The 15,896-nt window shown below is 40.5% G+C and overlaps 1 protein-coding gene across 4 annotated transcripts in view; it reads right to left on the reverse strand.

Moving 5' to 3' along the window:
* Positions 1 to 15,896, reverse strand: part of HELZ (helicase with zinc finger) — a 71,752-nt gene that overhangs the window by 21,791 nt on the left and 34,065 nt on the right. For 3 of the 4 annotated variants that reach the window (XM_065852336.2, XM_065852337.2, XM_065852333.2), the window contains 6 exons: positions 11,430 to 11,560; positions 8,888 to 9,067; positions 8,252 to 8,356; positions 3,107 to 3,285; positions 1,478 to 1,596; positions 1,024 to 1,169 (listed from right to left, as the gene is read on the reverse strand). In XM_065852336.2, coding sequence (XP_065708408.1) covers positions 1,024 to 1,169; positions 1,478 to 1,596; positions 3,107 to 3,285; positions 8,252 to 8,356; positions 8,888 to 9,067; positions 11,430 to 11,560 — 860 coding nt within the window. The remainder of the gene's footprint in view (positions 1 to 1,023; positions 1,170 to 1,477; positions 1,597 to 3,106; positions 3,286 to 8,251; positions 8,357 to 8,887; positions 9,068 to 11,429; positions 11,561 to 15,896) is intronic. The other variant, XM_065852334.2, reaches the window with a different exon arrangement.

Genomic DNA, 15,896 nt, shown 5'->3' on the forward strand with positions numbered 1-15,896 from the left:
CAACCAGAACAGGCTTTCTGTGCTGGCAACAGGCACTAAATACACCGGCTGATTGAAAAAAGAAACAAGGCAAGAACAACCTTCACGGTGAAAAGGGAAGGAGGCAAATTAAATGCAACAAAACAAAAAGTCAACAAGAAGAGTCATCTTTAACTAAAAGCTGAAACGATTGCTTTCCTTTCAGATTCTCTCTCATTTTGAACTTATAATTTCAAGAAATGTGTAAGAAATCACTCGCTCTATAATTACAGAGTCCATCAAATGAAGACAGATCAAGCTGTGTAACAAAATATGTTACATTCTCACTTTGATTCCCCAGAGCACTTAAATATTTCTGCTTTTGCTTTGAACACAGTGATAACCTAATTAGTATGACTGGATACCAACATAATATTCCTCAGTACATATTTGAGCCAGGATTTAAACTTTAGCATTTTTCCCCATGATTGCACTTATTCTTTCTAGCACAGCTCAGGGATGAGCTCATTATACTAGCAGCCATTAGTTTATCACAGCATAAAAATGTAAACCCACTGATTAATGTGTCTTGAAAGAAGTAACAAAAGAAGGCAACAACAAACATGCCCCAAATTTGACCTATTTTTTTCTCTTCGTAGTCACACATCCATACATTCCCCACACTGCACACAGCTTACCGTTCCAAGATCATCCACCCCAGTAATTCTAAAATGAAAACAGTTCAAAGAAACACAGAGCCTGCATAATATAGTGTGTAATGGTTAGAAAGGGACGGTGAGCTCTTCTTTTGCTTAGTGTTCAAGTCTTGGAGCCAAAGCATCCCCACTGGAATGAGGGGTCTGTAATTGCCTAACCCACCCCTTGGCCTCTGTTCTTGGAGACTGAATTTCAACCGAGTAACAAAGAATTAATCTACTAATTAACTCTGAAACAACTAAGGTAACAGGTAACGCTTCTCCACGCAGTTGCGCTTGGCCCGGAGATGTTTTGTTCGCTCACACCGGTCAAAGAAAAGCGTGATACAGTGAAAAAGTTCACACCTACTTGATGATAGCTTCATGGGAGCGATAGTTCTCACACAGCAAGATCCTGCACGGAAATTCGGCAGGGTAGTGCTCGTAGAGCCGGTCGAGCAAGGAAACGTGAAGGTTTCTTTCCCTGGCAAATTCACTGTAGACAAAAGGACTGAGCTGTAATAGACACACACATACAAAGAAAATGTAACTAAATGTGCAGTCTTGGAATTTCATGCTCCTAACATACGTATTTTGCATTGAAACAAAAATGAAACCTAAATTTTACTGTACATTCATAGTTGGAAGACGCAGACCATGGCTACTCCATACAAACACCTATTCCTACTGTAAAAGTGACAAAAGATCCACATGCTCTTAAAGGAATGATAAGACATTTAGTAAAAGGAGAGACAAACCCTTAAATATATAAATACAAATACTATATATACGTACTTTACATTCCAAAACTTAAAGGCTCTTACCTGCATATGGTCTCCAGCCAAGACAATTCTTGTGTTTTTATTAGCTAATGCTAGAGGCATAATAGTTTCACACTCCATAGCTTGTGCAGCTTCATCTAACAGAATGTGTGTAAAAAAACCTGTAAAACAGAGAAATCAGCCAACAAATGAAACTGGAAATATGATAAAATAAACAGCGATAACAATACAAGGCATTGTACTGAAAGTTCTGTACTCTGGCAGTAACCAAAACTAGAAAAAATTCAGTATGGTTTATACAAATTAATTTCTAGCAATTTCTAGAAGCGCACAAACAATTTTCAGAGCCATCAAATGACCAACAGTGGTCAACCGATGGCCAGTGACATTAGCAGCACACAGATCTGCCTCTTTCTGCTGATATAGCTGAAGTGAAACGTGTTTTATCAGAGCTCTCCTTATAATGAGAGGAAATGTCACTGGCAGAGCTGTCTCAGCACACTTCTCAAATCTGAACATCTTTTCATCACCATGAGGCTTGAAGAGCTTTGGACAATGAACAGGATGCCTTCATGGCCTTGAGTCCTATTAAATGTTTTATATACTAAATTTCCTATTAAAATTGCACATATACCTGAGCATTTTGCTGGTTATGGGCTATAAGGAATGTTGTGGGGGGGAAAAGGAACAGAAGTTGAAGGAAAATTTAAATTCAATCTTACGATAATATAGGACCAAAAGGTTTGTTGAGTAGGGAATCTATGCACTTGAAAAAAGCTGGGCCAAAGTAGGTTTACATTTTATGAAACGTAAAACCAGGATACGTCGAGAAGTGGTTTTATACATTGATACATACTAAGGTTTAAAACACAGCATTAGAGGATTTAGTGTAACATCCAATTAAGATTATATACATAAAATTAGCAATTTTCTTTGGAAAACATGAATTTCATGCAGCTGCGCACATGTTACTATGGCATGACTCTACACATCTCATTGCCTAACAAAGCAGTTACTTCCATTTAAAGGTCTCAAAATAATCACCATAAACTCCATATTAGTTTTCTCTATTGCAAAAAATGCTTGAATGTAGCCATCAAAAATTAACCATAACAACTTCTGTAACGAAATCCCACCTTCTCCAAAAAGCAGATGGATTTCATTTGAAGATCAAGAAAGCAAAAAACCCTAAAGCAGCCTCTGTCCCCCCCAAATCAGTCTAATAGTTTAGAAAACAACCCTAGAAGTAGCAGATTAACATCGCACGTAGTGTGGGAGTTGTTTGCAAAGCTAAACGATTCGCAAAGCAAGAAAAGAAGCTCTCCGTGCGTATTTATGCTTCCGTGCTCCACTGAGTTATGACCTTAATGAGCAGCAGATTCAAAGTCAGAATCTCAAACAGAATTTTCCCTCTTGGATCTCGGAAAGCAGATCACAGATAGTACTGCTGCTTTCAGTATTTATGGTTTAAATAAAGAAAAAGCAGAATAAGCAAAAGGTTTATGTGAATGCCAGCAGCTTATGGCTTTGTAATAAACATTTATTCTTGAAAAAAAAGAGAAGACCATTTTAAGATGATCATTGTTCCCTTTATTAACAGTTCAAAGAATCGGGTAAGGAACCGACACCGGTGAGAAGATCATTGTCCAGCTTGGTTAGAAATGACCGTACCTGGTTCAAGATCCAGTTGACACAGATACTGTGATGTATTTAAAGTAACAACTACTACTCGCTGCTTAAGAATGTCTTCTTTCTGGGGCATCTGAAAGGTGGAATGTGTGCTTGAAATCAAACAGTACTGATGCACAACTGGGTGGACAGTCTTTACCCAGCGATTTCGGAAATATACCCTAGAAAAGAAAAAGGGGGGTTATTTTCTATACAGCTTGATCACACTGAAAGCCCAACATTTCAAAGGCCAACATTCTGTTTTCTGGTCAATAAAGATAAACTTCAGGAGGCAAAACATCACAGCTACGCAGAATTACATGCTAAAATATGCTAAAACATCACAGATTACCTTCCACTATTTCTGCAGTGTAATGCTACATACGTGAACAGTTACCGAGGATTAATTCACATACAGAAAGCTGTAAATGCTTCATATGTTTAAATTCTGCCACCCTCACATCAATATTTATCTCATTTTAAAATATCAGTAAACTATTTTTAAGGAAATATTTCCTTGGCTGAAATATGGATATAGCCCATAGTCTGGAAGTGGCGGAGCTGCAGCCACAGGAGCTTACGGAATGATTTCCAAAGCCATTAATAAAATCCTGTTCTTCCTTTTACACATATGCTACATCTGCCAAGTTCTGCGAACCAAACAGGAAGTATTGTCATCTTTTTATCACGCAGGGCCATAGTTATGATCCACAGTGTAAAAGAGCGAGAAAACAGTGCCAATATCAGACATTGCCAGCAAAGAACTGGACTTGAAGTATCTTCCCATGACACTAAGAGAACTTGAATCACCGTGCCCTGAGATAAATCATTTTTTTCTTTAAAAGTGATGAAATGTTACAGCTACATGGAAGAGGAAAAGGGAGGACACAAAGATTATGGCCTAGAACACAAATAACTGCAGCGAGGTATCTGGAAATACCCCAAATCCAACCGGCCGAGGGTCGCGATGGGACGTCAAAGGCCTTCTCCAAGGGCTGCTCCTCACAAGTATCATCTGTACTGAGAAACTGAATCTGAAGTGGAACCTTTAAACTACAGGAAACTATTGTATAGATGTTAATTTTTAGAATTTAAATTATTTTATCTCCAAAGCAAATTAAGATGAAATGATTTAAACTCCTGTCAGTTCTAAATATGGAGTTTAATGCTGCTTGTTTCATCTATTCATTATTTATTTTCTTCTGATTAATTTCTCCTGCGCTCATATTACAAACCCCAAATCATTAATAAAGTATTTGGAAAAGGGTAATTATGCACCCAAGTACAAAACATGATAGCGCTGGCTGGATTTTGGGTATCACGTGTCCACCCACGTTGGAAAATTACAGCTCAGTTCCATATAATGTGAGAGAAGCAATTAGAAGGGCTATAATAAATTTAATTTGTGAAAACACAACGTCCATTTTGGACAATAAGCACCAACCGAAATCGCACAGCAGGACTCTGAATGACTTTTTAAATCTAAAACACAAGCAAACCCAACCCTTGGTGAGCAAAGTAACTGCAGTGAATCCGGAGTCAGTGCAGGAACAAACAACGCATCCCGAGTCACTCCCAGAACAACCTTCCAATGTCACCCCAATAGACTCATTTCTGATCAGCCAGCAAACTGATAAGCTTTATTTGATAAGCTGGTACTACATCAGCGCAACAGCACAAAGTCAAGGCCTAACAGCTAGAACAAGGTAGGAGGAGCAAGATAATCCCTGCTCTATTTATCCCGGCCATTCTGTCAGCTTTTGTTTGATTGTTTCTCAACTTTAACTGAGGGGAATACTTACCTACCAGCTCACAGGAGCACGGGGAGGATTAATGAGTTTATTGTGAGTTTATATTTGTAAAGCACTTTGAGACTCTTGGATGAAAGGTGCTATTGAAATGCAAAATATTATGGTTATTAGACATTATTATACCATGCCCTGTCTTTTATTACAGAAATTCAACTGTGTGTGACTCACAGATGGGCTGACAGCATTTCAAACTGCATTGCTGCTTACCCATTAATTTCGTTTATTTTGATGTGAGATCAAAAAGGTAACCCAGCACTATTATTCACCACTGGCACAAAAACACCTGACAAAAGTGACTACTTGAAAATGCCGTGATATAAGTGAGCTACACCGAATAAGGGATTTCGTTCTCAGGTGCAATTCAGGCTAATAAAATCTCCTGTAATTTCATTACTAGCTGGAGGAATCCTTTACAAAAATGGGATTTAACAGCTTAACACGAATCATAACATTTGACCCCGCAACATACCCTTAATTTCTGATTAAACAAGCGACTAACTTCCTAATCCTAATACTTGCATAAGCAAAGTACCTGAATGCAGCAGAGTCGGGCAGTTACTAATCAAAATGTTCATTAGCACACGCAGCACATACCATTAGTGAGCCGCTCCGGGTATAAAGAGGAGCAAAAACTGCAGCTACAAAACCAAAACCCAGCCAGAGCTCACTTGAGTAAGCTACCTCACATCTACCTTGACTTGAGTGAGGCATTTGACACAGTCTCCCCCAGCATCCTCACAGCTCAACTGAGGGAGTGCGGTCTGGATGAGCGGGGAGTGAGGTGGACTGGGAACTGGCTGAAGGGAAGAAGCCAGAGAGTCGTGGTCAATGGGGCAGAGTCCAGTTGAGGCCTGGATCCAGTGCAGTGCCTCAGGGGTCAGTGCTGGGGCTGGTATTATTCGATATGTTCATTAGTGATTTGGGTGAGGGGATAGAGTGACTGTCAGCAAGTTTGTTGGTGACACCAAGCTGGGAGGAGTGGCTGACACTGGAAGCTGTGCTGCCATCCAGAGACCTGGACAGGCTGGAAGAGCTGGGCAGGGAAAAATGTAATGAAATAGAACAAGGGGAAGTGTAGAGTCTTGAATCTGGGCAGGGACAACCCCAGGTTCCAGTGTAAGTTGGGGAACGACCTCTTAGAGAGCAGTGCAGGGGAAAGGGACCTGGGGGTCCTGGGGACAGCAGGGTGACCATGAGCCAGCACTGGGCCCTTGTGACCAGGAAGCCAATGGTACCTGGGGTGGGTTAGAAGGGGGTGGTCAGTAGGTCAGAGAGGTTCTCCTGCCCCTCTGCTCTGCCCTGGGGAGACCACCCCTGGAATATTGTGTGCAGTTGTGGCCCCTCAGTTCCAGAAGGACAGGGAACTGCTGGAGAGAGTCCAGCGCAGCCACCAAGATGCTGAAGGGAGTGGAGCATCTCCCGTGTGAGGAAAGGCTGAGGGAGCTGGGGCTCTGGAGCTGGAGAAGAGGAGACTGAGGGGTGACCTCATTCATGGTTACAGATATCTAAAGGGTGAGTGTCAGGAGGATGGAGCCAGGCTCTTCTCAGTGACAACCAATGATAGGACAAGGGGTAATGGGTTCAAACTGGAACACAAAAGGTTCCACTTAAGTATGAGAAGCAACTTCTTCATGGTGAGGGTGTCAGAGCCTGGCCCAGGCTGCCCAGGGAGGTTGTGGAGTCTCCTTCTCTGCAGACATTCAAACCCGCCTGGACACCTTCCTGTGGAACCTCAGCTGGGTGTTCCTGCTCCATGGGGGGATTGCACTGGATGAGCTTTCCAGGTCCCTTCAACCCCTGACACTCTGGGATTCTGTGAAATACATAGAGAACCACACTGAAATGGAAATCCCAGGAGATTCTAGCTTAGGGACCCAATCTTCTGCAAACAAAAGCACTGAATATATCCACTGCCCTTACTAATGCTGGGTTAACATGCACAGAACCTGCATTTCATATAGAAATTCACATCACCTTTATTTCTACGTATGACATCTGCATACCTACAACAAAAGCCTTTCTTTCTGGGGACCTCCAGCCAAGGTGCCAAAGAACGGAACAAAGCGTCAGCTAATCTGTCTGTGTCTCCATTCATTACACTGAAAAAGAAAATTGCCCACATATTTCCATTAAATTGAGTATTTCCTAATCTTTTGTGAAACTGGACTACCTAGTGGATGACAGCACATAGCAAAAGCCTTGCAACCACAATAAAACTGCATTTAACTCCATGCTCTATTAAATCCCACCTCAATATTCCCCAAAGTGTCAATTACACACATTTTTTTCCCCACTACAAAATTAACGCACCACAATGATTTCATCACAAAGTGCTTTACAAATCATCTGAAGACAATCTGTGTTAAAATACAACCAGATCGAAGGTAACTTTTCAAAACCAAGCTGCCTTCTCGTCCTTGGCCGGATCCTCAGCGTCTGTAGAAGGTCCCAAGGCACCCAAAGCCAGCAAACCTCGGAGAATTTACACCTGTTGTAAATCTAGCCCTTTCACATAACTTCTCTGGCTATACTGACATTGCATAAAATATAAGTCCAGGATGGCTTTTAATAGCTAGCAAGTAAACACAGAGTCATTTTCTTAGTAATATAATAAACTCACACACTGGCATTCAGAAAATGATGCTCATAATTTTAAAAATACATACCAAGCTAGCAGTATACAGCGTATATTGTCATTACTACATAAAATATGCCCAGGAGCAGGTTTGTGCCCATAAATTAATCCTCCTTCGCTACTTCTCTGCAAGTTTACCCTCCTTGCTCCTAAAATTTCCACCTCTTCTTCCTTTTTTCCCTTAACTAATCTCCCCAAAATACCCACAGTAAGTACATTTAACCACATATACAATGACTTCAAACGGATTCATCAGAAGAGGCCAAACTACTTTCACATGATTCTCTAAATATGTAGCTCCTATGACACCAAAATATTTATTCAAAAAGCGGGGTGGGTAGCCCCAGTTTCCAAAATATCATTATAAGTGTGAGTCAAAGCTTTCTGGAATTAAAATACAATTACAGTTCATTTTATTTTATCATAGTAGCTTTTAAAGGAGCATATCAAAAGTTTGCTCATTAAGAAAGACACATTTATCAATAGAATAATAAAAGCTTAAAAAAGGATGTCTTTATTTTTATTTAACAAATGACCCAAATTATGTTGACAACATTCCACGTTCCTTTTAGTCGGTGTTTTTAAAAGCACTGCTGGTAACGCCAATACGCTTTAACGTTTTAAAAGTTCTTTAACCTCTTTTATAGACACCTTTTCTTAAGAATAGTATTTTATAGATACATAATAAGCCTTAAAAAATACCTGAGAGGTCTTGCCTGGGGATTGCCTGCTTCTACATATGGATGTAAATAATCCTTTATGTAGAGATCAGCAGCACTATTAGAATGGGTGCAAATGAGAATCCTGCTGGAATAAATGGTGCAAATAAAAAAGCAATGAAGAAACAGAAAACAATTCAAAGCAGTAGAATACAAAAGAAAGGAAACAGTGGCCATCTTCCTGCACATTTGTCTTAATGAAACTAGTCACCAACCTACCATAGTTAGCATGATTCAGCTCTCTAAACTCAAATCCTTCTGTTATTAAAAAATTTAAAGTTCAAACAGCTTTTCAATCATTATTTTCTGATTATTAATCTAGCCTTGATTTTAAGTAAGGAACAGCTTTTATTATCTAGCATACCACATGACTTCCCATGTTGAGCAAATCACAGTCATTTTACATGTTGTCAATTCTGATTAGCTTGGTTCTAAACGGAAAATACAGGCTAAGACTACGATATTACTTGGTCATTCCCAAGAATGACAGATGGCTTGGGTTTGGTTCGGTTTCAAGCTGGATGCAAATTCCACATTTCTACTTTTCACTTAAATTCAAGTAAAAAAAATGACATCTTTGCTAATGGAGTATCGCTCTCCGTTGAGTGCCCCATCTCACCTGGTGTCCTGCTGTTGGAGTATGTGCTTGACTGCCTGAGCCAGAGTGAAGGTTTTTCCTGTCCCATAGGGACCGATGATAAGAACGGGGGGCAGTTGTATGGAGAGCGGGGTGGTGATGGCCAGAACAGCCTCTTTCTGCTTCGCGTTCAGCCGAGGGTCCAACTGCTCATCCCATTGTCTGCGCAAAAAGAGGCAACGCAGATTAAAACCAGGAGCTGGGACAATCCATCATCCGTCGGCAATGAAACGAGACCGGATTTCAAAAGCTTTAAAGAAATTAAAAGGCCTTTATGCTCCTGCATGTGTATGCACACAAACAGATCAACAAATCTAGAGAAACGATCACATGCTTTAATCAGAAAAAACTGAGAACATCTGCAATAAATCAGTTGTGTTTCGGTTCTGAAACAAACTACCTTCTCAACTTACTTTATCCCACCTAACAATAATTAACCCACACAGTACACATTTTAGGGAAAAGTATATACTGCACCATTCCCTGATAACAAAAGCAAGTAGACAGACAAGGATTTTCTACTACTACTATGCAAAATGTAACATTCATTCTGTTGCTTCCCTGCAGTATTTACACCGCCAACTTGAAAAGTCAACTGCTACACAAGCCCAGGGCTTGGTAAAAGTTACCTACAATGAAATTAAAGAATTTAAAAATTAATAGCTACCAATTAACTACCAACTTTTTGAGATCATTAAGGCACATACCTCTAAGGGGAAAGCAGTCTAAAAAAGGAGTTTTGCTGGAAGCAGCTAATGATACCAGCAGTAAGAGGAAGATGCTTTCAGAAAATTCCAATGAACGTAAGAGGTTAAAGATTTGGAGACACAGTTTTTAATATTCCCACTGACAGATTTAAAAGTAGACACGCGTAGTAAAAACCACCTGTCGCTGCTGCACATATGGCCATACTTCAGTAACCTGATCTGCTCTGGTACAAGCACTTCACTTCTTAGACCAGGAAAGTTTCTATTCAGTAGTACGAGCAACAGGGAGTAAAACCAAGAGGGAATCCACTGAATTTCCAGCTTTTAAAACAGCTATGAACAACAACCTGGCAGGAGACTCTAAGAAATACTGGAATTAACAGGGATGTAAAACAAAAATAGAAGAAAAACCAATTTTGAGAGAGAAAAGACAGTTTTGAGCCTGTCAGAAGGTCTGATTCTCAAGGTAGGGCAAACCAAGCCACCAGATGGAAAAAAACCCTGTGCTTATTACACTGACTTAAATTATAGATATAATGGTTGTAGTTCAGTTTATGTACATGAGAAATATAGAACATTATACAAATAAATATCAACTATAACCAATATGGAAATTTCTCTAAATATAGATTTCCTGACATAAAACAGAGCAGATAAAGTTGTAGCTTACTCGACTTACCTTCTTCTTACTGAAATCACTACTGACTTCCAAAATACTCTTAAATGTTATTTCCTTGTAAGACTCACACAAAGTTAAGTCAGTGACCAATTGCCATTGCCCTCCATTAGCTCTGTACTACAATTCTGTGCAAAATCTCTTCTTTCTGCCCGTTCTGTCACAGCTTTGATGCACAAACCCCCTCCCCAGGACGCTGCTCCCACCCTTTTATCCTCTCTGTTCTTCCTGCACTTCCAAACACAAACTCAAATTTTTCCAGACATTTTTGTCTTGAATTATCTCACCATCTCACGTTTCTGGCCAGATCCCTTTCCTTTTAATCCTCGAGCTGTCTTCTGATTTGTCCTGTATCACAATCGCACTCGCAGTTCTCACCTTGGAGACGCCACACGGCTCCTCACACGCTGCCCGGGCTATCGGTTCCACATTCCGCTCATTTTCCTGGTTTCTAAGAACAGAAACCTCCCGCCTCTTTTCTCTCTCCCTATGCAGCAAGAACACTGCCCATATTCCCCGAGCAACACAGCCTTGCATTTCTCTTTCCTCTTTGAGACCAACTATTTTCACCGCATCAGCCTTAAGTTTCCTTCACAGTATTTATATTACACGGGGGTTTATAATTTCATAAAGGAAACTGTAAGACATGTATACAAGGAATCTCAGGACTGCTTGCATGTGCAATGCTGGTCCTTCCATGACTCATTCCCACACTTTTCCTACTCATTCCCTTCAGTGATTTGTCCAAATTTGGGCTCATTGCATCAAACTCCAAAAGTCCTATTGGATTGCTCCTTGTACACTTGAATCTTGCCCAGTAAACTTCTTGGAACTGGTATTTCCATTCCTATAAAGTATGATGCACAACTTCAGTGAAGAGCAGAATGGCAAATAACAATATTAGATGTGTCTTCTACAGCTACAACCCAACTGCAATGCCTATAAAACCACAGCTCAACCGCAGGGAAAACCCATCAACAGGTTCTGCTCCTCAGGGGATCACTCCTCTTGTTTTATTTAGAACATTGTTAACGAAGAGCGGGGCACGCTGCTTGTTCTAGGGTAGATTTCAGCCGCCTGTGATGAGAAATTCGGTGCAGCATCATCTATCTTGGACACTAAAGTGTTACCATGGTGGTACCTGTTGGGACTCCAGGGGATGGTGGGAGTCATGCTGACATCAGGAAACAAAATACTGTTGTCCTTGATCCTGTCCAAGGCATAATGCATTTCACAGAGGGGCAAGCGATTCAACTGGAACTGGAGCTCAACCTGCAGGACAAAATCAATGAACAAACGAAGAGGTGAAACAAACAAGAAAAGATTCGTTTAGAAAACATTCAGCAGACTTTGCTGCAAACGATACATTTTTATCTTCCTGCAAACGACTGCCTCTCAGAAGAGAACAGCAAACGTCATGCAGTCAAATGATTCGCAATAAAATTAACTTGCACCTTTTTTATTTTGAAGGAAAGATAAATAGAGCATTTTCTCTAATGTGATTTCATTGCTTGACTTTTAAGATTAGATCCCGCTGTATTTTGAGAAGAAAAGTAAAGAGAATACATTCTTGGAAAACATTCTTGTCCTAAACCACTGATGTTACCAATGTGAGCTTCCAGCTTCCATCCCTTATCATAAGAGCAACTACCAAAAAGTGATAGGCCAGAATTTTTTATGGCTCAACAGATGACACAAATCAAATGTGTGAGCAGCAGAGGTGAACCCCAAACATTATTTGCTTCTAGTCAAATATTCTGCATTAATACAACTTGTCATTTATGTTCAATTATTAGGACTCTCCAAAAGTTCATTTCTAACAGTTAGTTGCTTATCAATACATACATTTTTTTTGTTCTCTCAATTACTTGCGTTTTAACGCTAGTAAATAAAAGACAATGCCAATAAAATCCTGGTACAAAGCCAGAAACAACATGAAGAGCTTGTTTGTTAACATCCCTGATTAAATTCAGAACTGAACAATGCAGAGTGAAATCAGTTTCCACACAGATATACTAAAAGAGCAAGGAGAAAAATACATTCTAAATTTGAATACAGGATAAAAACAACTCGTGGGGAAACAATTCATTGAAACAGTTCACTCAGATTATCATTTACACATGTTTAAGTTTGCAATTAGTATCTCCAAAACCAAAAGAGCCTGACCAGAGTACTGCACCAAAGAACAAGATGTTAACATCCCACACAGAAGCCTGTGTACACAATTCGACACATTTGCACTAACATAAAACAGCATTAAAACCTCATTCAAAGCCATATAAACTTCCCTTATGAACCTTCTCCTGCGGAGGAGATTTCCTCCTATGGAGGAATAATTCAGTTTTCTAGATTTAGCTACTTCTTGGAGCTGATATTCCTTTATGGGCCCACAAAGTCACTTCCCACCATCAGGATCACACCTGTGAAAACCCTTTTGTGCACCAGTGATCTTTACTATGTGAAGATTATCCCCTTCAAATGGATTTGCAAAACACAGCTCTTAGCATATTTTTTTTTTAGTATAGTTGAATATTACACTGTTCATATTATTATGTAGCATGTAAAAGCACTGGCTTTGCTGTAAATAAACAATGTTTGCTTGTATGAGTGCAGAATGCAGCCATTAACTTTCAGTTTGTGGCTGATATGAAGACGTTAAATGTTCATCTTGACTATCACAGTTTTACAGCAGGATGCACAACCGTGATCCTGAAGAAAAGGGCAGCGGCCAATCTGTCCAGCGTTAGGTATGGAGTTCACTAAAGGGGCTGTAACTGCTCCGAAAAGGAGACCTTTGCCTTTTTCTCCTTGCTAGGAGACCAGGAGGCTGAGGAGAGACCTTCTTACTGTCTACAACTACCTGAAAGGTTGGAGCATGGACGGTGTTGGTCTCTTCTCCCAAGTAGCAAGTGATGGGATGAGAGGAAATGGCCTCAAGTTGCAGTAGGGGAGGTTTAGATTGGATATTAGGAAAAAATTCTTCATGGAAAGGGCTGTGGGGTATTAGAACAGGCTGCTCAGGGCAGTGGTGGAGTCACCATCCCTGGAGGGGCTTAAAATGAGGTTCTCAGGGGCATAGGTTAGTATTACAGTTAGGTTATGGTTGGACTCGATGATCCTGAGGGTCTCTTCCAACTGAAATGATTCCATCCTAACCTTTTTTAAACAGGACACAGGAACTTGTAAGACACTTCGTTTCCCACTGTTCCACCTCGTAGTTGATGCCCATCCCCTGCCCAAGTACATACCCTGGTCCCCAAAAGCTGGGGTTCAACACTGATCTCGAGTGACGGAGCCACCTCTCCTGCCCAGATCTGTCCCACCCACCTCCACCCACTGATGATTTGTCCACCCAACATCATCCTGCAGATGTTTGGAAAAGATTCGTGCACAAATGGCGAGGTCCCACCCCCATGGTTTGATCTAGAGAGGAAAAACACCTTTCCTCAGGCAGATCCAAGGCTAACAAGGACCAGCCAGTATAACAATGGAACTCTGATGCTCATCCGAGCGATGCTTTAACAGCTCCCAAGCAAGGAGCCTGGCATGAAATACCTCCTGTTATCTACCTGCATTCACCGCTTTCTTTAACAGCTTGGAACTTGCTTTGTTTTTAATCCAGTTTGGACTGAATTGAACAGTTATATTTGCTGTTCCAGAGTACTGAACGAGGCCATCTGTGAAGGAGAGGCATGTAACCTGCTTTAATATACATTCCACACTAAGAAAACAGTGGGAAAGGAAGTTAATCCATTGCCAGTTTCAGGGAAGAGGACACAGAGTAATCACTCCAAAAATAAAACTGTCGCATGTTAGTTTGGTCACCAAAAAGAGCGGCCAAAAGGGTTTAAAGCACCAGTTCATCCCATCCCACCCTCATGAACGGTGCCCTCAATAGCAGCAGAATTGTGTATTTATTAGAGTTAAGGCAGGACAACAGGTAAATGAGTGATCAGCAAGCTTCTGAGATGAATTATTAAAATAGGAAAGGAAATAAACCACCTAATTTAGCCAAAACCTACAGAAATCAAAGCAATTTTGTCAATGTTTAAGAATCACATAGGGAATACTACCACCACTGAAGACAGCTGCAAAATTTCTAGCATCTTTAATAAAAATGCTATACATCCAAATGATAATACGCTCCGTTCTAAGCTGAGGATCTCCTTCCAAATTTTCAGTCAATACTTAATCAGAAAAACTTTCCTCACCATTAGAAATCATTAAAATCTAAGTAACACTTGAAGGATTTGAGCACCAGTTCACTGACACATGTATGAAGCACCAAATGATTTCACAAATCACTTCAGGGCCCAGTTTTCAATGCAGAATATATCTGATGCCTCTGACAAAGTTTTTAAGACAAAGAAAAACAAACCAGTTCCTGAAGGCCCAGCTCATTTTGCATTCCAGTGGAGTTTCTGATAGAATCAATTACTAAGTTTAATTATTGTTTTAAGAAAACAAACACAAACCAAGAGGCCAGAATAACGTACATCTTCCTAGACCAATTATCCCTGTCAAATTAAGACATTAGGATTCTTGCATATGTTTCCCCCAAAATAAAACCAACGGGAAGAATTAACCATTTGGTGAAAATGTCAATTCCAGTGCCCATAATTTGAGGCTATTTCTATTTGGTAACGAGACCGCTCATAAGGTCCACAGAGACTCACACTGGGACAGGGTGAGGAGTTTTAACTTCACTTGAGCTTTGTCTTCTATTACAGGCATTTAAACCTAACGCACCGTCTTGTTTCACCCATTTGATGTTAACTGCAGAGTAAACAAAAGCACGACCTTCCTGCCAACACAATTTTCCCCAGCGAAAATGTGATAAGTCCTCATTTTGTGACCAAATGCCTCAGAGACAGTTAACTATCTGTCTTGGGTATAAGTGTCAGGGGAGTGAAAGCCATGGAGGCAAGTATCAGCATTCTGAAACACGGGATATGTATCATAGAAGTATTTATCCACCTTCCATCTACCAACCTTCATCATCACCAAGGAAATACTGTAAGCTGAAGACCGCTCCACTGAAGGACAATATTCCTTCTGTTCTGATACAGGCTCAGAAAGCAGCACAAGGCCCATTCATAACCTCAGCAGACCTTACTAAAAACTAATCCACAATTACAAAAAGAATGAGAAGATACAAAACTAATGGGAAGACACAAAATAAAGAATCTAAGACGTCAGTTATCAAAGACTGAGTTCTAGCTGGCTATGTCAAGAGCAGCAGATATATACATCTATATATTTTTTTCCCAGAAACATAGGAATAGAGAACTCCCTCATTTGAGTTAATTAAGAGAAGGTTCCTGAGGTGTCTGGTGAGAACAGCTTTGATGGACAGAACGATGGAGGCCACATCACAGAGATTAAACTGGAGAGAAGTTTTAGAACGAGAGAGGCGAGGGGGGGTAGGTCTGGAGGAAGAAAACCCCTGAACTATTCACAAACACCCACCTGCAGGGAAGTAAAACTAACACAACGCTTCCCTTTGCAAGTCCAGAGAGAGAGAGAAAGGGCTTTGTGTAATATTTGAACCAGCGATGTAAAAAACAACGTCCGAGACGGCTTACAAATCGCACTCTGAAAACCATGA

Source organism: Patagioenas fasciata, chromosome 18 (assembly GCF_037038585.1).
Source record: "Patagioenas fasciata isolate bPatFas1 chromosome 18, bPatFas1.hap1, whole genome shotgun sequence".
NCBI lineage: Eukaryota > Metazoa > Chordata > Aves > Columbiformes > Columbidae > Patagioenas > Patagioenas fasciata.